We start from the raw sequence: 24668 nt of genomic DNA, 5'->3' as shown, positions 1-24668 counted from the left end.
CGATATTTGTTTAAGTAAAGTTACAACATTATTCTTATTGGATAGTATCACCTTAAGAAAACTCTTGAAGCAGTTACTCTACTCTTATCAGCATTACCTTAAGAAAGCTGATCTCTTATAGCCAACTACTTCTAGAATAGCATTATCTTAAGAAAGCTTTTCTCTTTAAGGCAACTTCTCTGAAAAAGCTTTTTAATTTCAAGCAACTTTCCTTTAAGAAAATTTGCTCCATTCTAACAACATGTCTTATAAAAGCTGCTCTACTCTCAACAACATAAATTAAAGTTTCTTAAATCCAGAGAACTTTTCTTAAAGCAAATATGTTCCAATTTTCCTTAGAGAAGATGTTCTACTTTCGGCAGCATTATCTTAAGAAAGCTTCTTTCGTTAAGGCAACTTGTACTGAAAAAGCTTCTTTGTTTCAGGCAATTGCCATTTAAGAAAAGTTGCTATATTCTAACGATATATCTTTAAAAATCTACTCTACTCTTGCCAGCATTACCATAAGAAATCTTATCTCTTTTATACTACTACCACTAGAAAAGCTTCCTTGGTTATCGTGGTAGTTCACTGCGAGGGAACATTCAAGTAGAGTCGAAAAAAAGCTCTGTTCCCTGGATCTTATCTCTCAAAAAAGACCTTCTCTATTATAGGGATAAACATTAAAAAGTTCGGTCTTTTTGAACTAAACTTTTGGAAAAAGATCAAAAGCTATTTTGTCTGATAAAAACCATCACGAAAAGTTTAGAGGGAAGAGGTACTAAGTGCCTTCAAATCAATGTTTTGGACCTATTTGGTTTTGATTGTAGTTGGATAAACTTACGGTTATATTGTTTCTATTTGACCAATTACTAGAACTAAATAATATTTCCAAACTATCATGTCAATATGATCGAGTCATGATGGTATTGATCGCCACAATCAAAGGACCACACACACTCACGATCACAGCAAATATTAAGCAATAAATTATGCTGGCAATAATAAATTAAAGATTTAAATTGTTTATGATTTTTTTTATAGAAATATGATCGATTGAGTTTGTAAATTTTAATTTAAAAAACATCGAACAGAATTAAATTCTCAACTCTCCTCAGTCTTCTTCAAAATATCAAGTTTCTTTCTGTATAAATAAGCAGAACGAAAAAAAAAAAATCACAAATAATTGCATCTCCTTGATCGTTTGTTTTTTTTTCTTTCTTTCATACAGTACTCTATCAAAAACGTTATAGACGTGAACGTAAAATGCGTATACGTTATCAAACACAAATCGAGGGTGGCAAACGTAAATCACCAAATGCGGGTGGTGTAAATACCAGCAATACGGCCTCAAATCTAAGCGGCAACAACAATAATAACAACAACAGCAGCAGCAACAATAATAATAACAACAACAGTAGCAGCAATAATAATAACAACAACAATAATAATAATAATAACCACAATACATCATCATCAACAAATTCCAATAATAGTGTTAATGACGACGTCCGTTCAATAGATTCCACCTCATTGCACAGCAAACACAGTGGCAGTATTTCGGATTTAACAAGAAAATCAGAACAAGGTAAGTTGTTTTTCGATTTTTGTTTTTTTTTTTTTGTTTACATTATTAAATTTCTTGTGTTGTTTTTATGATAAATGTCATGTTAAAGTATTTATTGCCAGATTAAATATGTAAATATTATATAAATTCATGAAAATACTTTAACATTAACACACGAAAACAAAAAAAACTGTAAAATAATACGCCACCTAATGCGTGTTTAACTTTTTATTTCTCTCTGTGTAACCTCCTTTTTAACCAACACAGCGTCCTCTGTTTCTGTTTCTTCTTCTTCTTGTACTTTCCCTTTAACCTCATAGATAATGATGGCAAACAAAGTGAAAAGTCTGATAAATCTTCAATGTCCTCAATAAACTCGCATCACTCACAAGCGCCACAACAGCAACAACAACAACAGCAGCAACAACATTCTCTACTTCCTCCTCAACAGAGTGATGATCATCATCAACAGTCACAACGCCATTTACGCCATCATTCGGAAAGTCCTAGCTTCAAACGTGAACCTCAATCGGATCATGAAGGTGATAATCATTCTTCGATTCCTCATCATGCTCATCATAATCGTGCTCTCAGCGATAGTGGTCGTCACTCATCGTCGGATCGTCTTAATGATCGTGATCATGATGATGAACGTCGCTCTAGTGATCGCGAAAGTAATCGTCCTCCTTCGTCTCATGCCGAAAATAGTTTGGCTGTTGCTGCTGCTGCCGCGGCGGCTGCAGCTGCTAATGGTAAAGGCCAATGGCAATATCCGGGCATTGATCTTATGGCCACTGGGGCTTTTTGGCAAAATTATTCGGGTGAGTTTATGAAATTTATAATTTGGTTTCTTAAATATTGACCAATATTTTTCTGAGGAAACTTTGGAATATAGAATAGACTATAGTCTAAACAATAGAATAATCTATAGTCGGGGCTATGAAATAGACTAAACTCTAGACTATACTCTATAGTTTGGACAAAAAGAATAGACTATGGTTTGGACTATGGAATAGACTGTAGTTTAAACTAAAGTCTGAACTGTAGACTACAGTCTGAACTATAGAATAGACTAAAGTCTGGACTATAGAAAAGACTATAGTCTGGACTATAGAAAATACTATAGTCTGGACTATAGGAAAGACTATAGTCTGGACTATAGAAAAGACTATAGTCTGGACTATAGAATAGACTATAATCTGGACTTTAGGATAGACTGGACTATAGTATAGACTGTACACTAGACTATAGAATAGAACATAGTCTGGACTATAGAATAGAACATAGTCTGGACTATAGAATAGAACATAGTCTGGACTATAGATTAGACTATAGTCTGGACTATAGATTAGACTATAGTCTGGACTATAGATTAGACTATAGTCTGGGCTATAGATTAGACTATAGTCTGGACTATAGATTAGCCTATAGTCTGGACTATAGAATAGACTATAGTCTTGACCATAGAATATACTATAGAATAGACTGTAGTCGGGACTATACAATAGACTATAGAAGATACTATAATCTGGACTATAGAATAGACTATAGTCTTTACTATAAAATAGACTATAGAATAGACCATAGTCTAGATTATAGAATAGACTATAGTCAGGAATTTAGAATTGACTATAGTCTGGACTTTAGAATAGACTATAGTCTGGACTTTAGAATAGACTATAGTCTGGACATTAGAATAGACTCTAGTCTGGACTATAGAATAGTCTATAGCCTGGACTACAGAATAGACTATAGCCTGGACTATAGAATTGACTATAGCCTGGACTATAGATTATACTATAGTTTGGACTATGGAATAGACTATAGTCTGTTCTATAGAATATACTATAGTTTGGACTATGGAATAGACTATAGTCTGGACTATAGAATAGACTATAGTCTGGACTGAAAATTTGTTCTTTCTCCCAAAAGGAACTTTTCTTTTGAAGTACTATTTGTAATTCATTTAAACTTATTGGTGTTCTTCCCTTCTGTTTGTTTATCATTTCAGAATCTTTGGCCCAAGAAATTGAATTGGAACGTAAAACCCGTTCCGCCAATGCTGAACGTGATGTTAAAAGTCCATTGGCTGAAAGACAAGCGGCGGCCTATTACAAAAATTCCGTACTATTTGGTAGTGCAAATTAAATAAAAAAGGTATTTAATGAAAAAACTCTTTTAATAAAGGACTTTTTAGAACGAAAGAGATATAAAGGAGTTTAAGTAAAAAATCATGATCTCAAAGTGCAATTGTGGTGGAAAAAAGAGATTTACAAAGAAAGTTTATTGATTAAAAACAGAAAAGGACATTTTATTATAGCAAAACAACTAAATAGTCCCCCCAAATTAAAGTAGTAAAAGAAAAAAACTTACAAATATTTGCTTCAAAAAGAAAAAAATAAGAATTTTAGCAAAATATTAAATATAAAACTGTAAATAGAAAGTTTGAAATATTTTTAGTTTTTTTATAAAAAAGATTTTCAATAAATGTTTAAAATTGTATATACAGTTTTTTTAGGAATAGCTTAGAATTTTGGTTTATTAAATAAGTCTTAAAATTATGTTTAAATTTACTATAAATGTAAATAAAAAAATTTTTAATGCAAGACTTTTGTTTTTATGTTTTAAAATAAGTTTTAAGTGACACGCCCCCCTCCCCCCATTAACTCAAATTTTATATAAATTAGAAATTAAGTTATTAAAATTAATAATGTAAAGTAAGTTGTATGCAAAACCCCTTTAATAATGGCCTAATAATATTATAAAGAGATAAAATGTTAATTAGACATTTTAATATAATTACTTACTTTCAGTTTTTAAACAAATACTTTACTTTAATATAAAATTTTTTTAAAATATACTTTAAGTATTTTTACCAATAGATTACCCCTTAATAGGCATAACTCACAAATAATATTAATTAAAATAAGATTAAAGGTAAAATAAAAACTTAAAATTATACTTAAATAAATATTTAATAAATTAGGGCTTATTAATTTAGTTTTTAGCATTATTGTAGTGTTTTTAATATATTAAAACATATTTAAATAATAATTTTTAAAATAATTATATATGAATTTAAAAAAAATAAAAAACAAATATTTATAGTAAATAGTTTGGTATTTATAATGAATAAAAATCAAGTGAAAGTAATAAAGTCTTTGAAGCTGGTTTTGAGCTCCTTTAATAAATATGAAGTTTTTTTATTTTTTTTTTTTCAGCAAAAAGTACCAAATTTCTATTACGAAAATGGCTCATATGTACTAATTTTTAGTACATATTTTGGAATAACTTTTAGAGGTTTATGGCACTTTTGTAATATTCGGTATTTTTCTATAGGAGTTTTTCTCTTTAATTTTGATACTTTTCTTAAAAGTACCTTTTATTTAAGTACTTAATACTATCGGTAAATTTTTCCAGTTTTTTAAACAACATTTTCAAAGTTCTAATGAAGTTTTTGATAACTTTTGTTATTCTCTGTCTTATTTTGTTGGTTGGTACTTTTTTGACATTTTTGGTACATTTTAATGAAAACACAATTTCAAAGATTTTAGGAGGTTTTATAGTAGTTTTGGATACTTTTTGACTTAAATGGCTGTTTGGTACTTTTTGGTAATTTCGGTACTTTTCACATTTTTAGTCAAAATTCTATAGAATGTTAACATTTAAAGAAGTTTTCAAAGTTTTTTTTAAGACATTTAGGTATTTTTTTATTCTATTACGCTGTTAAGTACTTTTTTTACTTTTTTTAAGAAAAACTTTTGGTACTTTTTTTTAGAAAAACAAAGATCTAATGATGATTTAAGGGATTTATGTTCTAATTTGTTATTTGGTACTTTTTTTGCATTTTGGGACTTTTATAAAATTCGGACGAAAACACCATGTCAAAGATTTTAGACTGGTTTTTAGTAGTTTTTGGATACTTTTTGTAAATTGTTGTTTGGTACTTTTTGGTACTTTTTGGATTTTTGTTCAAAATTCTATAGAATATTAACATTTAAAGACGTTTTCAAAGCTTTTTTAAGGCGTTTAGCTATTTTTTATTCTATTTCGCTATTTGTTACGTTTTGTAACTTTTGGTACTTTTTTTTAGAAAATCAAAGATCTAATGATGATGGCATTTATGTTTTAATTTGTTGTTTGGTACTTTTTTGGATTTTTGGTACTTTTATAAAATTATAAATTAGAAGGTTTTTTAGTAGTTTTGGCTACTTTTTGTCTTAAATTGTTGTTTGATACTTTTTGGTAATTTTGGTATTTTTCGCATTTTGGTCATATTTCTGTAGAATAATAACAAATAAAGTAGTTTTCAATACCAATTGAAGTAGTTTTCATAAGACGTTTATACTTTTTTTTATTATTTTTCGCTGTTTGGTACTTATTGTAACTTTTGGTACTTTTTTGAGAAAATTAAATATCTAATGATGATTTAAGGCATTTATTTTTCTAATTTGTTATTTGGTACTTTTTTTTTGCATTTTTGGTACTTTTATAAAATTTTGATGAAGACACCATGTCAAAAATTTTAGACGGCTTTAGTAATGTTTGGATACTTTTTGTTAATTGTTGTTTGGTACTTTTTGGTACTTTTCGCATTTGGATATTTCTGATTATATTTCGCTGTTTGGTACTTTTTGTAACTTTTGGTACATTAGATCTAATGATGATTAAAAGCATTTTCATTCTAATTTGTTATTTGGTACTTTTTGTTTATTCTGGTACTTTTATTAATTTATTCAGAATTCTATGGAAAAACTTAATTCTAAACATTTTCTAAGATTTAACGATGATTTTCAGTAATTTGTAAGTTTAAATTTTTGTCTTATTTTATTGTTTGGTACTTTCTTTAAATTCTGTAAAAAATCATTATAAAGATTTATAGTGTTTTTAGTTATTTTTATCCATCTTCCATGGTACTTTTTTATTTTGGTACTTTTCTTATTTTTAGCCAAAATTATCAAAATAATATAATTTTTTGTGTTATTTTGCGGTTTGGTACTTTTAGTAAATCTTGGTATTTTTTAAAAATTCTCTAGAAGAAAGTTTTTTTTTAAGTATTTACTATAAGCTAATGATTTTAGTTCTAATTTGTCATTTGGTACTTTTTGTTTATTTTGGTACTTTTAGTAAACTTTTCAAAAATTCTATGGAAAAACTTAATTTTTCATATTTTCTAATTCGTTAGTAATTTTTGCTACATTTTATTCCATTTTCTTGTTTGGTACTTTTTGTTAATTTTAGTACTTTTCATCATTTTAAGTACTATCTCCAAAAGTTTAAACAATAACAAATTTTAAAGTATCTTTAAAGATTTTATGAGTTTTTTTTATTAGTTTTAAATATTTGATATTTTGATATTTTTCTCAAAATTTTTTAAATTTTTTCCAATACTTTTCTTTGTTATTTTGGCACTTTTGATAATTCTTTTGGAACTTTCTCAAATTTTTTTTTATATTTTCCAAAATTTAAACCCTTTTTGTTCATTTGGTACTTTTATTAATATTTGCAACTTTTTTCAATATTTACAAAGATTTAATCCACTTTTGTTAATTTGGTACTTTTAGTTATTTTTAGCACTTTTTTAAATTCTATAAAAAAATAACTTTCTCAAAACTTTTAAACATCTAACGATTTTTATTTATTTTTTTTTTGGTACTTTTTATATATTAGAACTTTTTCAAACTTCTATAGCGAGACACATCTTTTTGTAGTTTCTGATACTTTCTTTAGAAATTCTTTAGAAAAGCACATTCTTAAGTATTTTCAAAGATAATGACTTTTCATTACAATTTTAGTACATTTTTAAAAATTGATACTGTGTCTTCCATGCTTATTCCACATTATCTAGAATTTGGTACTTTTTTCCCCCATATACATATGTACAGATGTAAGTACTTTAGGTCGTTTTTGGTACTATTAGCAATTTGACTATAGAAGAAGACTTTATAAAGTAAGTAGTTGTACATCTCTAAAGATGTTTTAAAAGTTTGGTACTTTTTTTTGGACATTTTGTAAATAAAAAAACGCTTTTATAATTAGTACTTTTTCATGGAGAAGATAGTGGTTGGATGAATGGTGGGTTTCTTTAAGTCATGTTTAATAACTTTAGTACTATTTGCTACCTTTTTGAAAATATAAGAAAAAAGTACTTATATGTATTTAAAAAAGTACTTTTTTAAAATATTTATAATATTTCTGGAATACAAGAAAAATTCTTTGGAATTCTATTTTATATGGGGTTAAATTTCCAAAATCAGCTCGAAGCTTTATTCTAAAAAAACAAAAAAGTCACTTAAAAATTACAAAAAAACTAAAAAATTTCAAAATTGACTAAAAATGCATACATAAAACTGTCAAAACATTCTCTATTCATTATAAATATTTAAATGCAGTAAATTAAAAACAGCAACAACAAAAACATTAAATAACTAATTCTAAAAACATTTGCATATAAAGTATAGATTGAAAAAGAAAATATTAAAAACATCACTAATAATTAGTATCTATTACAACCATTTTACAATAACATAACATTTATAATAATTATAAATATTTCAACAATAACAACAAATAAGTAAATAATTTATACATATTTAAAAAAATAAAAATTAAACAAATAAATAATAAAACATGCAGTTATCAATGCTTGCTATTTAAATCAACAACAAGAACAAAAACAAATATTTAAAACAAAAAAAAAAAAAAAAAACTAATAATAGTAACAATAAATTATTAATAATATTACGATTATTATTATATTATTATAAAACAAAAAAATATGATGTAACTATCATATATTATTATTAATTATTAAAAATAAAATAAAAAAAAGAAATGAAAAACAAATAAAAAATAAATTATTATTAAAACAAAATTAAGAAAAGGAGTTTTAATTTTTATTAACGAAAAGTAAGAAATGTGGAACCCCAGACATGTAGTCTAGGGTCCATCTTGTAAACTTGAACTCATATTCATCTATACTATGATTAATTTCATTCCTCAAATGAAGAAGTTAAAGTTCAATATAAAGTTATTACAAAGGGTAGGGGTAAGTTCTGAAGGAATTTGAATTTGTACTAATGTTGTTTTAAATCCAGTCTGGATCCAGTTAATTCACCAAGGTTGAATATAATGCAGAGGAACATATTAATATAGACAGCTAGGGCCTAACATTTGTCGAAGAGCTGAAGATTTGCTTCTCTAACTAACACCCAACGTCTAGTTATTACTGTCATGCAAACTCGATTGTAAAAAGGCCTCATTACCTTGGCTCCTTTACATGTCTCTAGACTATTCCATCTATTTCAACACTTTTGAAGAAAGAAATTAATATCTTGGCATTCTTGCATTATCCGATCTATTATGATATGATAGTGTAAGAATTTGATGGAAAAAGTAAAATTCCCATATTGCCACTAATATTTAGATCGTTTAGTGCCCTACACACTGTTATTATTAAAAGTAATTCTGCCTGAAAAATACTAAAGTTATTTTGGCTTCGTTGCAGAAAACTTCAGGTTTAACACAACAGCATTGTATTGTTAAACATACGATCCATCCATCTTACATTATCCACGAAAGATCATTCTAGCTTCTGAAATATTAATCTTGAATTGCCCGACCAATAGGGATGTGTAGTATAAGAAAGTGTAATGCCTGCCTGTCGATAGAAATTCCTACATTGCCATTAATATTGATGTCATTTAGTGCCCAACAGCCTGTACAGTTATTCAAAAGACGTTGAGAAATTCCTATTCCAGCTTTATCGCAGAAAGCACCGGTTTTTAGAAGAATCGATATAAATCCATTAAGCAAATCAGTGTACAGTACGTCTCCGCTAAATTAACATTTCTGGAACGAACTCTAACTCTAAACATTCTATCAAAGTATGTATATTGGGTAAGATAGACGGATGATTGGTTGAAAGACTGAGGGCAGCAAGCCTAAAATCCTCGCGTGTGCACATAGCTTGATAGCTTAGAATTGTGATCTATCTCACGTTACATTGAAGCGTTATATTGCATCCATTGATGAATATGATGTTACAATTAAGAGTGAAGTAGTTATTATATCAGTTCTTAGTACTCGTTCAATCAGCTTCTTGATTACTTCTCGTGGACCACTTTATCATATCTTTCCTCTGATTATCTCTTCTGCATTGGGATCTTCTTACCCCAAGTTTGAGTATTGTCACTGTCGTAAGAACCTAACCTATCCATGTGTGGGGTGTATGACAAGCGAATTTAGCAATTAAATAACTACGGTAGGTTGAAGTTTGGAATTTTAGTCTTAATTGGGAATAATCCAAGTGCGGTCTTTCAGGATCGTGAACCTCTAGAAGTGAGCATACTGACTATCCACTTCACAAGGAAGTCTTAGGCTCTATTATGTGCCAGTGAATAATCGCCTTAGTCCTAATGTTATTGAAGGCTTAGTTTATGATATCAAACGCTCAAGAACATAAAGAACAATTCTATGCCAATTTTTTACAAGATCATCGTCAGATTATGGTCAGATCGCCGCTCTTGAATGAATGAGATATGAAAAAATCCACTTCATTCTTCGCTAGAATACACATTCTTACCTTGTCCTCTGTTGATGAGACAAATAAAGGGTATGCCTTTACCCTTAATCTATTATTAAAAGTACCGTCTACGTTTAAGAAAGCTCCCACAGTATGTTGTTTATAGGGATCCACCTATAACTTGGATATCATCTCAGTAGAACAACCTTAAGGTAAGCGTATTGATGAGTCGATTTGATAAGTCTAATTAGATGAAAGTCTTCGCGATCTCATGACTTCTTCTGCCAACTTTGGGAATAAAAACGACTTTAACCTTTTTAGGATTTGTTTTCAACAAACACTTTTCTTTAAGTGTATGTTTTAATTTTTACTCTTAACTTGTTAAACTGTCTTTAATTATATCTTCATTTAATTGTTTGATTTATTGATTGAAGTAAACAGTTAGCTATTACTTTTTATTAACTTCCCCCTTAAAAAATATAAGAATTCCAACTTTACTCACTTATCAAATGAATTGGCAAAAAAAAACTGTAATATATGAAATTTATACCAAATAACAGTTTGTCGTCAAAGATCCATATAAAACCTTCAATCACTTAAAGGTTGTGAAAATTAACTAGAATTAAAAAACGTTTGAATGAATGTGAAACATTCATTTAAAATGTTTAGTTTTTTTCCTGTAGTATTTCTTTTTTGTATTTGTTAAATAAAACCTATAATCTAATGCCGTTTGTCCAGAAAAGGACCCAAATAATATAAGAAAACACAACATTAAAATCACACAACATACAATCATATAAATATTTTTTGTATTTGGGATGTTTTTAAAGGGTACCCTACTTAAAAGAGAGGTGTTATAGTTATATTCGTGAGGATGTTGTATAAAGTACTTTGATTTCCCATAGAATGCTTAGATTATATTTGAGCACATGTTAATACATTAGGTACATAAGACATACATACATATAGATGCTAGTGAAGATACCATGCCCCAAAATAAGGAGAATGCAATGTGGATTTCAAGGGGGAACTGTGACGATAAAATAGAACAAAATAAAAAAGAAAAATATGGAAGAGTTGCCAATAAGAATAAGACCAGGTATGTAAGCCATGTGTCAGCCCTTCATCATTTAGGAGCATCAATCCAAGAGTGATGTTGATCGATGAGGGAATAAATATCATTTAGCATAATAAAGACTAATTTGAATAAGATTAAATAAGTACATTACGATCACCAACAAAAGGAGTTAGTTAGTTAGTTAGGTAGTTAGTTAGTTAGTTAGTTAGTTTGTTTGTTTGTTTGTTAGTTAGTTAGTTAGTTAGTTAGTTAGTTAGTTAGTTAGTGTAGTTAAGTTAGTTAGGTTAGTTTAGTTTTGACGCACGTTTTAGTTTAGTTAGTTAGTTAGGTAGTAGTTAGTTAGTTAGTTAGTTAGGTAGTTAGTTAGTTAGTTAGTTAGTTAGTTAGTTAGTTATTAGTTAGTTAGTTAGTTAGTTAGTTAGTTAGTTAGTGAGTTAGTTAGTTAGTTAGGTAGTTAGTTAGTTAGTTAGTTAGTTAGTTAGTTAGTTAGTTAGTAGTTAGTTAGTTAGTTAGTTAGTTAGTTAGTTAGTTAGTTAGTTAGTTAGTTAGTTAGTTAGTTAGTTAGTTAGTTAGTTAGTAGTTAGTTTAGTTAGTTAGTTAGTTAGTTAGTTAGTTAGTTGTTTAGTTAGTAGTTAGTTAGTTAGTTAGTTAGTTAGTTAGTGAGTTAGTTAGTAGTTAGTTAGTTAGTTAGTTAGTTAGTTAGTTAGTAGTTGTTAGTTAGTAGTTAGTAGTTAGTTAGTTAGTTAGTTAGTTAGTTAGTTAGTAGTTAGGTTGTTAGTTCTTTTCGTTAGTTCGTTCGTTAGTTAGTTAGTAGTTGTTAGTTTCGTTAGTTTTAGTTCGTTAGTTAGTGTTAGTTAGTTGTTAGTTAGTGTTCGTTAGTTAGTTAGTGTTAGTTCGTTTTAGTTAGTTAGTTGTTAGTTCGTTGTTCGTTAGTTTTTAGTTCTTTTAGTTAGTGTTGTTAGTTTAGTTCGTTAGTTAGTTCGTTAGTTAGTTAGTTGTTAGTTAGTTAGTGAGTTAGTAGTTAGTAGTTAATAGTTAATTAGTTAGCAGGGCATATTGTGCTCTCCTTTATGTTTAAAGAAGGCTTCAGAATTTTCTCGGATACATCGTTTCCAAAGCGGAAATTAACGCAGTCGATGCGATCGCTAGAGTTGAAACGTTGACGACAAATCGGTGACAAGTTAATCGAAGCTAATTTCTTTTAAAATTGTTAGAGATACAGGTTGGTTTGGGAAACCTCAGCATTCACAAGATGTCCAATATACACAGGAAATATTTTAAATGTTATTTCCTTATCCATCTTGATAGTGCAGCTCACTTCACATTCGTTTTATAACTGTTAAAGAGATATTCAATTCCCAAAATCTTTACACGCGAATTGAAATCATCTAAAAGAACGACACAACAGCAAATTAATAATTTTGAAGACAACACATTTTAAATCCTCTTGTTGTGTGTGGTGTTTTTGACTCTTTTGTTTCTTTCTTTCTTTTCTTCAATTCAGAACCCAGCAAAACCAATAATAAACTTAAATCGATAATTGAGGTCAATTTTAGAGCCGTTTAAAGTTGTTGGTGTTTTTGGCTGAAGTTTTTATCTAATTTTTGTTCGGTTATTGTTATTATTATTATTGTTGTGTCTGAAATGTGGTTTCGTTTGATTTGATTTCATATCATGCGTTCACTTTTGACGTTTTAGAGTATTTGTGCGTTAAAACGTTTTGGGTACGTGATCGTTTAACTGTAAATTAAATATAATTTTGCAGCAATAATCATGATCACCGCACAGTCCTTTTAATTTTATATGTATTTGCAAGTTTAGAAGAATTTAAAGTTGATTTTTTTGTTGTTGTATTAAAGTCGATAATTATTATTAAATATTGGTTTGGTTGTGTTTTGTTTTTCTATTAATTGAGGGTGTTTTTTTCTCTGAAAGTTGTGAGACACATAAATCATTTGGCAAAATTTGGATGGATTTGTTTCAATTTGTTTTATTGTTGTGTCTTTATGAAGATTAGTTTCCAATTAATTTGTTGTGTTATAAAGAGTTTATAGAAGATCTATGAGAAAATTTATAAAACAATCCATATAAAGATAACATTTTTAGAACAAAACATTTGCGACAAATAGAATTCTTTCAAAAAATAAATTGAATATGACAGTTGTTATCTGAGTGACTGGATTTGCTAGGAATACAACAATGAAATAATGTCAATGATTTGTGAGCGATATGGGTTGAAAAATTTCTGGTTTTTGAGATTTTTTTAATATTTTTAACTATCTTAAAGAAAAACAGAGAAAATATTTATAATAACAATACGAAATATTATTATTATTTTGATTGTAATTTGTGGATCTTAACTTCCATATCTGGAGTAAAAATTCTAACTTATCCTCTTGTCCCCCCTCTACTACTTACCTTTAGTCATTAAGTGACATTATTTAAAGTCTTTCAATTCCTTCTAAAAATGCTCAACATGAAATCATTTCTTTATCTACCATAATTTAACCAAATAAAACCGACGTCAATTAAAGTTTTCTTTAACATAATTTTCTTACATTTTTTTCTTACACATTTCATATTTTTCATTTTTTTATTCTTTAGCCATAAACTATTTTCAACAATTCAACACATTTGTTTTAACTTGTGTAGTTTTTTTTTCATAAATTTTTGGTGTAAAAAGGAAAAAAATTAAAACTAAACTAAACATTGGCGTTACCAAGTTATAAATCAGCAACAATTTTTGTTTAATTTTTTTATTTTCTTTTAGTTGTCTACACATTCAGCTAGCTAGAGAAGCTTTACAGAGTCATTTAATAAATGTAATTGAGTCGCTCTTAAACGCGATCTTTTCGTACATTCACATGATCATAGAACATTTGTATTTTGAACTCCACATACTTACTTAGTTTGTTGTTGTAGTTTTAGTCATATTTGTGTAGTTAAACGAAGGGTTTGTTTGTAAGTTTATTTGCTGGAGTGCGATTTAGTTGGTGAGTTTTTTTTTTCAAAGTTTTCGTTTTCTTTCTAAAACAGCAGTTGTTTAAAGGTATTAAATTGTAGAGAATTGTGGTTATAGTTAGTAGTTTATATTTATAGTTTAATTAATGCATATTGCAAGTGATTATGAAATTAAGTTTGTTTCTTAAGTCTTTTGTTTTTGTACCTTTTTTAACAGGGACTGTATCTAGTGCTGCCTTTTTAGTAGCTTTAATAACTTCCATGTCTTTCAAAAATATGTTAAAAATGTCACACGATACATTATCACTTTGTTCGAATTCTCGTTTTGTTTTAAATGGTTCTGAAAAGTCCAGGACGTGGCTTCGAAAGCTTTTGTTTGTATCGGACAGTCACAAACGATATTTAGTTAACAAAGAGGTGAAATGTATCGACTTATTTTTTCTCGCTGTTTTTCTAGTGTTAGACATAGTGTGAAAATTTGATCGGCAGTCGATTTCCCGATTATTTCGTTGACTTTAGATTTCAATATATCGCACAGCACTCTCCACAAAGATGTCGAAGTGGTTTTCGTGAACATCTGCAGTGTCAGCCTTACTTTACGATGGTCTTTTGCACCTATAGTGTGAGCTTCTTTGACGACTCACCAATGCCCCATTTTGTATCTTTTACGCAGGATGTAATATTTGTATATGTTCTGCCGGTCCCTGTACAAGCACTTTGCTCAATTACCCGAGCTATCTAATCTCTGACCACTGCTGACCCGTTGCTTAACTTCCGAGATGCAACAACATCACTTCCGTTTACAACCACTCAGATGGGATGGCCTTTGTTGAGTCGTCAGCAGCACGTATAAGCCGAGGACATTGTTCTTACTCATAGCAAACACACTGTGGTAAATCTGGTATGAACAGAGTTTTCCTTAAACATACCTGGACAAGGAAGGAAAATTCAATGGTATCACTTGTATAAGAAACCTTTCATCCATCACCACTCAACCCAGCACACTTCGCATTCATTCGATACATCCATGGAGAACAACATCCGACACACTCACTCTAGGTCACGGGTGGGTAAGTATATGTGCCCTTACATTCATCTTGTATCATATACAATTAACACTAACTCATTTCCAACGCTTAGTCTCACAGTCACTAATCTGTGGCGTATATCTTGTCTCGGCAACAGTACCGAACTTATCCCGTATTATAGACTTAACCATGCATAAGTCTTTTAACCGATATTCTCTTCCCGCGGATTTGTTTTTAAAACACAGTTACCAGGTGCAACCGGGATAAACAAAGTCTGAAACTCCGCCCTGCGGTCCACTGGTTGATACCAGGTTATGTGGTTCTCTAGTTCGATCTCATGTCAAATCATTCTAAGGAAAGGCCGAGTACATATTTGATCATCACAAGTTTATAGTCCCGGCAGACTAGAGGTATTGGTAGTACATTTATTCCCTGGGAATGCAATCACACCAAGATGGGGTCTTTCATCAAGGTTACATGTACTCTCGACAGAATATCATGTACAATGGGAAGGAACTTATACCTTTGTAGTTGGAGTATGCTCTTGTCTCCCTTTTTATGCATATGATGCAGCAAACTGTGGTTCCAATGTTCAGGAATGCTACGATGTCAAATCACTTGTTCTCGCAGCTTTGTTGTTCTTTAATCTAGATGTTAATCATCAACATTGTAGTCCATCGATATGATTGATTCAAAGATATTATGGCCATTAGCAACAGATACCAATAGATTTGAATAATTATATTTTAATATGTTTAGTACATTTTTCTAGAAATTCCTTTCAAACGATGAGTATTAATGTACAACATACGAGAAAAATAAAAAAAGATTTTAAAAGGACCTCAGTTGCCTATCTTGATCTTAGTACAAAATGATCAAAATACTGGTCTGTAAACTTTTTGAAATGGATCTGAAAAATTCCATTATTTTGAGCTCATCGCTATAAAAATAATTAAAATTTTTGTTAAAGTGCTCCTGATCCGCAAAACAACTTTTAGTGCATTAAAAGGGGCATATAAATTAAAAAATAATCTAAAAAATTCTGAAATGTATCAAACCATATGTCAAACAATGCATCGATTGAGAAATATCCTTACACGAAACTTTAAAAAGAGAAGCTGTACAGAACAGGAGGAAATACATATACAATACACTAAACCTTCTGTTTGATAATCGAAGTTTCGTTACTTATTCCTACTCCAGTTCATTTCTGTTTCCTTACTTTGACGACTTTCCAAAAACATATTCTCCTTTTCCAGTTGATTTCAGTTTTCTCACATTTACGACTTTTCAAAAACATCATCTCTCAAGAAATAGGTGTTTTTGCACTCTCATTTTCTCTCTAGTAGCTCGCCTTAACACTGATCATAGCCATATAAGCAGTATCCTCATTTAAAGCATTATGCCGCCCTTGACCATAATATTGGGAGTATCTTTGGTATTCAGGTACAGTTATAGCAGAAATTTTCAAGTATTATTTTCATGATGTCCATTATACTAGATTTCTGACTCCCGTCAATAACAGCGTGATCACAGCGTGGTTCTTGGTGTATTGATCGGGTAATGTCCACGATGATTTATAGATATCACGGTCTCGGAATCTCGTACTGTTGATAATCACCGATAATCATATTCTTTGTTGATGCGAAGTTAATAAGCCTCATGTCGTTGTTGGAATTTCTCTGTTTATGCAAATTTTGCCAAAAATGGATCCAAAAGTATTTGTCATTTAAGTCGCCCACGATTATCTTAATATCATGAGAAAGGCAAAAGTCATATGTCCGCTTCAGGTGCTCATAAAAATGAGTGTCGTTGTTGTCTGTCGGGGTGTAGGTAAGTCATTATCTTCACTATAATTTAATAGTAGCGTGGATGGATTACAAGTCCAATATCCCAACTATTTCTTAAATTGTTCAATGAGCTTCGCAGCATAGGTCTGTTAGAGAGAGCTGATGCTGGCAAGTTTTAGGCAAAAGGAACGTTTTCGATCTTTATGTTGAGCTTAAGTATGCCTAATACTTCGATCTTGTTTTTTGGGTAAGGCTAGAGGGCTCCTCTTTACTACATCCACGAATCTTAAAGCATCAAACGTCTTTGGTCTTTCTTAGAGATGTATTTGATAACTGCATCTTTTCTATACAAAGTTCCTTGCGAAATTTTTTGCATCGTAACTGTAATTAAATTATAGCGGGGTGAATTGCAAGTCCAGTGCACCTATCAATGGTACAAAGGTCAATGTAGTAATTCAATATGTGTTGAATAGAGGTCATCCAGGTCACAACACTAGGAGGTCTCGTGAAAATTTGTTCAGAGTTTTAGTTTAGAGGAACGATTTTTATCCTTGCATACGAACAGGGTATGCCAAATCCTCCGATCTAGTTTTTAAAAATGGCTAGGGGCATCATTTTTATTACATCGACGGATTTTTAAGCATCACCCGTCTTTAGTTTTGATGGGACCTTCTTAAATGCGTTTGCATTAAGAGTTTTTGAATTGGTAATCGATCCAAAGTGCATGGCTATAGTTGTGTTGGAATGCCTCCTCTGATTCCGATTCGATCTCGTGTGTTTAATGAACTAATGTGCCGTTGAGAGATTATTTATATCTCCCAGGTCGCATTTAGTTGGGAGTGTAAACTATCTCCTATAGCCAGTATATCGACCAGAAGACAGCTGAAACTTCCAAACTCTGAAGTTGTTCTAGAGTTTGGAACATAATTTGACCGTGTCCAAACTTAGGAAGGTAAGTCTTCTCAAAACTATCCTCCGTTAAGAAACTGAGCTTATTTTGTAATTACGAAAATGTAATTCCTTCAAACCTATGACAATCGCGCAGCCACAAAAAACCCCTTCTCTTAAAGATCGCGTGTGGGAATGTTTTTGAAGCTTAAAGCAGCGCAAAGCCAGTGAAAGAAGTAAAAGAAACAAAACAAACCTAAAACAAAGAGGGAAAGAAAAAAAAAAGTAAAATCTTGGATAAAAAATGTTTTAAGCATGTAGCAATTTTATTGTGTGCCATCTCAAGTGATCCTTATGCCTCTTAAAAATATTGTTGCAGTTTGTGTTGGTTGTCGTTGCAATACTTATTGTTGTTATAGTTGTTGCCGTTATTGTTGAATATACGTTTGTTTTATTTAAAAGCCCAATTGCTGCTTGTCGCGTTTACGATAGTTTTTTGTCGTTTAATTTTCATATTTGTTGTTTTTGTTGTGCTATAAATGTTTAATGTTTTTGTTGTTTATTTCTTTAAGTATTAATATGTGGCACTTTGCCTGCTGTCGCCACTTTAGTTTTTTTTTTTGGTATTTTATTGTTGCTGTTGTCGTTGTAGTGTTTTATGTTGCAGTACGATCGATCGTCATGTATTGCTGTTGCTTTTGTTGTTGTTGTTAGTGGCTGTGTGCTTTATATGCAGATCCAATTTAACGATATTGTTCAATGTGCTTTTGATACTGTTAATGAAAGTAACATATGCCGCTTTAAATGATAGATTTCTGAATACAAAAAGGAACAGAGAAAAAAGAATCAAAAATATATACTTGTGGTGATATTGTTTTTGTTATAAATTTAATTCATTTGATTTTGTTTAGTATTTTTTTTTGTCAAAATTATCACTGAAGTCTGTATTAAGGAAATAAAGTTTTTTAAAAGGAAAGGGTTTCAAATTTCAAACATTTCGGGAATTTATAAATTGTTACAAATAAACTATTCATTATATATCTAAACTTCTTTTAATTAAAATTTATAACCACAATTTCTACGGAAATTAACCTCTAATCAACCCATGCGAAATTCAATTATAAATAAAAGGGGAAAATATCGCAACAAAAAACTAATAATTTATTAACAGTTGGAGTAGGAATAACAACATGTTGTACAGAAATGTACAAATTGCATTTATAATCAATAGACATTTACAAAAATCACACACATTTTAGCTAGCTATTCTCAATTACAAGAAAAACTACCAAAAAATTACCTCAGCAAGATTCTAAAACTAATGGTACCTTGCACGCAATATCAAGGCAAACAGGAATCAACTACCCATGTATCAAACAACTGACTTACAAACCCAGCAGTGCTAGCAGGACACAATGTATCCCAAAAGCCTAATTAAGGACCTACAATTTGGTTGACTTGATCTCCTATATATAAGTTTAATGTTCGAAAGTAATATAGACGGAAACCTTGAGAATAAAGCCTCGGTCCAGATCAAACCCATCCCGAAGTACCGGGAAAACACTGAAATACAACAAAAACGAAAAACATAGAAGAAACCTAATATAATTTACCCGACTAACAGCAACAACCAACATTGCGGCAGTGAAAGAACAAAAAGAGAAAAACAAGAAAAAGAAAAAGGAAAAGGAAAAAATTACAAATGAATAAAAATTACAGCAATAGTAACAATGATTTTTCTAAAAATTAATTTCATAACGATGATTTTTGTGACACGCCCACCAAACCAACTGATCATTCGTTTTACGTTGCTGAGACGTTGTATTTACAGATGGATGAGTGAGTGAGTAAATTCGGTGTGAGTGTATATAGATGAAAGTGATAATGTACCCTACTTGTGGAATGACTGGATATAATGTGAAAATCTTTAATATTTCGACCGTGAAATAGATATTTAATGATGTGTTTTAAATGTTCTATTAAAGAACAATTTTTAAATTTGTGGGAAAGGGAAGCTATTATAGAGTTTTATAATTTAGCTGCGTTTTAAGAATTTAGATTCTTTGTTGGAAGCGGAACTATGTTACTACCATGTTTGATAATTTAGCGCTAAAAAGATTCAGATTCTCGTTATGATAATGTTATTTTTGATTTTACCGATCGTTGTAATAAAGGCGAATTATTATATGGTGAAGAATATCATTTCGATCCAATGAGATTGTACCTACCTCGAAAAATTGCTCGTTCTTGAATGAAATGGATATATGTACATAAATGCTTGAGTGTTCTTAGTTGTATAATTGCTTGATATCACGGACTGTATACAATACAACACTAATTAAGCATGAGATAGTTATATAACTTTCGACATTATTCCATAAAATCATTGGAAAAAGTGAAGAGTTGGCTGCGCAGTTGTCAGAAGTATCGCAAGGAGAGACGACTTGCTCTACGAGAGTTTGACAGCAGTAGAAACATTGGGAACCTTTTGACTCAAGGTCTAATTAGAGAAACACAGGTCACTGGCACAGGAACCCTTACTCGAGTTACTCGTTAGTTAAAGGACTGACAAGTGTTATACATATATATATATATATATATATATATATATATATATATATATATATATATATGATATCTCTATGGTGCTGTTGCCAATTCCACAGATGTTACTGGGTGATGTGACAATGCAACATCCCTAAAACTTTGGGTATCTCTTAACCCTTTTATAGTAGGGTCTCAGCATATATTGGGGAATTGTCACGTTGATACTTGGTAGTTGCCTGTCAGTCCGTGGATTGATCTTTATGTACAGAAACTGGAGCTGATGGAATGGAATTGATAAAATCCGGAAACTCCCTCCATCACCTGGGAGATTAGTGATGATTTAGTATGCCTTTTTACTTCGGGTAGGATCTCGATGATGTTGCCATCTCAACAAGAATCATATTGCGACTGTCGTCGAGGTTAACCTCTTCCATTTGGGATAATTATTGGGTTCAGTTGACTCTGGAAATTCCTACAACCTTTGTCATCCATCTTAGCCAAATATGCCTCTAAGTGCTGTTGCCGAATCAACAGAGCCTTGTAGTATCTTTTTACGGACTTTAAAAGGTTGAGAAGCGTGCTTGAATGGATCATTGCAGGATGGGAATACTACGGCAACGCTGATAATGTTGAATCTGTTGTTCCGTCTTGGATGTCATGTTCGGGGCATAGTAACACGACAGGTGGGCTTTGTGGAAACATGTCTCTATGCATCCGGCTGGAAATTGTCATGTCATGTTCGGGGCTTAGTGATACAACAGGTGGACTTTGTGGAAACCTGTCTCTATGGATCTGGCTGGAAATTGTCTCCTCCTCATGAGATTATATACCAGCAGAGTCATGAACAAAATTGCCATCTGAGTGTTCTTCTTTTAAGTAACTTGGACATGAATGGTTGACAGTCAATAGTTCCCTTAGTGAATGCAAAAGATAACAGTTAGATTAAGCTTGACTTTATCGAAAACGAAACTAAAAATGAAATATACTGAAGAGAATTATCCTAGATGTTTGGCCAATGGCTGTTAAATCCAGCAACAACCGCATATAATGGTTTTATACAAACTTTAGAGAGGAACAGTATTCTCTTTTGCCGTTCGTACATGATGCCACTTTAGAATTCTTCTGTCTTGGACTATGTGAGCCAATGAATATACATATCTATACTCTTAAAAGAAACAATGATCAACTATAACAAGAACATTAACTCCACAAGTGTGTTTCTCAAACACGCCGTTTCAAGTACAATCGACAATCTCCTTTATGTACCGTTATGTCCCAAATTTATTCGGCTTAATGAAGGTTTATCGACCGCTAAAGCCAAGAACATGGCCTCATACGGCATGTTTCTAAAAGTAGCATGCAAAGTAGCGACCGGTTAATAACAGAGAAGTATACTATGTAGGAATGTCATCATTAGTCCACTAGCCTCCCTGCCTATGTGAAGATGTGACTCACCTAATACACAATCATCGCTCATTATGGAACCTCGCCTTCATGCTTCTCGAACACCGTAGTCAAACAGTCACAGCAATCTCGTATGCTACTCGTTGACAGTCTAGACTATTATTTCGGTTTAAACTCTAGCCATAATTTGATTCTTGTTCGACATAGCCAAAAGTGATGTGGTTCTAAATATAGATTTGACATCAATCAACATTCCCACCTCGATCTGGGCTTAAACTGTAATCAACGTAGTCGAACGACATCATTGGTTCCAAATCTAGACTTCACATCAGTGTTTCAACCATCATTTTCCCACCGTGATTTGGGTTTAAACTGTTGCCACCACTTGCTTCTCGATTGATGTAGCCAAACAGCCATCGCAATCTCAAGTGGCGTTATTTCGAAATATAGACCGATTTTTTAGACTTATACATAGATTGTGGATCAAAATATGGGCAGATATACCTCAAGTGTTAAGTGTAGTTGTAATATAAAGGTAATAAATGACTTGCGAATACTAGTTCGCGTATTAAACAAATTAACAACATGACCCATTATAGAGTACTTTAACATTAAACATTGTTAATTTTGATTTGAAAGAAGTAATGCAGTTGCACATTAATTGAAACTCTTATTCTGGCCAATTTTCGATTGTACAAATATTTGTTTGTAGCAGAAAACAAAACATAACAAATAGATACAGGTGACTGAGCAACATTTTAAATAAAGATTAAGTAGTAGGTTGGTTGGCTGGCCAGCCATCGATCGATCGTTGCAACGATGTATAAGATACAGATACACGCGCTGTTAAGAAACTAAAACTAAATGAATTGGCATTGTAATATGATTGTAAAAACAATCAGAGAAACAAATCTCTTGTCTTTTTTTTCCAAATTACATTTCCAATTTCATGTTCAGTTTGGTTTCTTAGGAATTATTGCTAGTTTTAATTGTAATTGTTAAAATGGCCAACTCGAAATTAGTTTGCTCTAACTTAGAAAGATGGTGATGCGGAGATTTGTTAAAGAGGGGGAGGAATGAGGAAAACGTACTATAGCAAACAGGAAGACAAAACTGATTTAATTGAGTTTTGCCCCAGACATCGATATTGCTGTTACTTTTGCCAGAATTTTTTTTATTGAATTTATAGTTGATTATTTTTCATAGAACTCAGTGGGAGTGTTTTCAGTTAAGACATAGAATAAGTTGCTTTTTATGGTTAGCCAAAAAATAAATACTTGTAAAGAACAAAAAAAAAAAAAAAAAATCAGTAGTCAATGAAGTAAGTATGCAGTAGCAACATTGATTTCATTCTCTAGGTATGACAGGTGCCAGATAAACTATAAAGTTGAATAAACTTCTTTAATCGGAGGAAAAAGAAACACAAGGCGATTTGGAGTTTTATTGTAGAACTCAAATAAAAACGAAAATCAACCAACAAAATGTTGTGTGTGTTTTTTTGTGATGCACAATAGAATACCGCAAATACCACTAAATGCAGTACATGCAACATACGTCGTCTACTTTTTTGTTTGTTGGATTGCTGCGTTTTGTTGTTGCTAATCTTTAACGTTTTTTTTTGTTTGTTCTTGAAATGTTTTTGCTTTGTTAATTTCAATGTTTTTATATTTGTTAATTCGCAAAAAATACACTCAAGAAAATTGGTTTGTAATTTAAAATGAATCATTAGATATGAAGGTAAGACACTCCTGGACCAACTATGAACTATGATCCTGTTCTGAAGTAAAGCATTGATCGATACAAACTTTAGTCAGATGGTATAAGGTAGTTGAAGTCTTGAGGTTTTGTAATATGTTGACTAACATTGTCATGATGGTTTACCAAGACTTATCTCTCTATTCTAAACAAGTTACAAAGCATTGGTCATGGCACCATCCTACAAAAGATAGGCAGACAAATCATGGGGCAGGAAACAGACTACATTCTATCTACACTGATTTCGTTGAGTTGATATGGGTTCCAAGGCATGAGGGCATCCGGGGAAGGGTCGTCCCTAGATGTAACCCTTGCGCAAAAAGATATTAAAACTCCCCTAACGACCCTATCAAAATTGATAGATGAATGGGCTTTGAGTGAGACGGAACTCAGGTGGTCAAATATCACCACTTATAGAATATCGAGTAGTCTCGACAACAGATAGGACTAGGACTCTCTTCTCTCTTAGTAAGAACTCGATTAGGCTTCTAACTGGTATAATTACTGGGTACTGTATGATTGGACATCTGTCGGAACGTATGGGCTACCATAGTTACTGTAGAAGCTGCTTTTCTCGAAGAAGAAGTGGAATCGGTACAACACCTTCTATGTGACTGTCCAGCCTTACAAGAGCACAGACTACTCTATTTTTTAGAGCTCTTTTCCATGATCTAGATTGTCTCAGAGATGCGTCACTAATAAACATGATCTATTTTATTAAAAGCACCGGCTGGTTTACATGGAGACCGAACGAACCAAGTAGTTAACAAAATTAGGGAGGGAAACCATTCCCTCAATATTAGGGAATGGTAATTCTAAGGGTATCACAATGGTCCACGAGGCCTCCTAGTGAATTCCACTAAGTTCTTTAGGGTGCCAGCATGAGATGCCAACCTCAACAACATCACGTTCATGCTGGACTCGCAGCTCTCGCTCTCTATAGGTTGTTTGCCAATGCAGCGATTGCGTGGTTCATTATCTTGTTGCTGACCATATTTTCTACCTTACTCTGCTGGTCTACGGGGCGTAAAATGGTTCTTTTCCTTTATCGCTGTCTAGGTTCATCTTCCTCGTGTTTCAGGAATCCTTTCGAGACACATTTACCTTCGCCGTTGATTTCGCCTACGTCCTTAACCTTGATTGAAGT

At 31.5% G+C, this 24668-nt stretch overlaps 1 protein-coding gene across 4 annotated transcripts in view; it reads left to right on the top strand.

The window, feature by feature from the left end:
• The window catches only part of LOC119608961, a 42205-nt gene extending 38246 nt beyond the window's left edge, over positions 1–3959 (top strand). For 3 of the 4 annotated variants that reach the window (XM_037963597.1, XM_037963598.1, XM_037963596.1), the window contains 3 exons: positions 1211–1567; positions 1867–2367; positions 3558–3959. In XM_037963597.1, coding sequence (XP_037819525.1) covers positions 1211–1567; positions 1867–2367; positions 3558–3694 — 995 coding nt within the window. In that variant the 3' untranslated portion in view covers positions 3695–3959. Of the gene's footprint in view, positions 1–1210; positions 1568–1813; positions 2368–3557 lie in introns of those variants that run through there. The other variant, XM_037963599.1, reaches the window with a different exon arrangement.
• Positions 3960–24668: the final 20709 nt, after the last annotated feature.

Source organism: Lucilia sericata, unplaced genomic scaffold, assembly GCF_015586225.1.
Source record: "Lucilia sericata isolate MDLA Ls3-8-SP2 unplaced genomic scaffold, ASM1558622v1 Contig000903F_arrow, whole genome shotgun sequence".
In the NCBI taxonomy this organism is placed as follows: domain Eukaryota; kingdom Metazoa; phylum Arthropoda; class Insecta; order Diptera; family Calliphoridae; genus Lucilia; species Lucilia sericata.
This window is presented reverse-complemented; position numbering and strand designations above follow the sequence as displayed.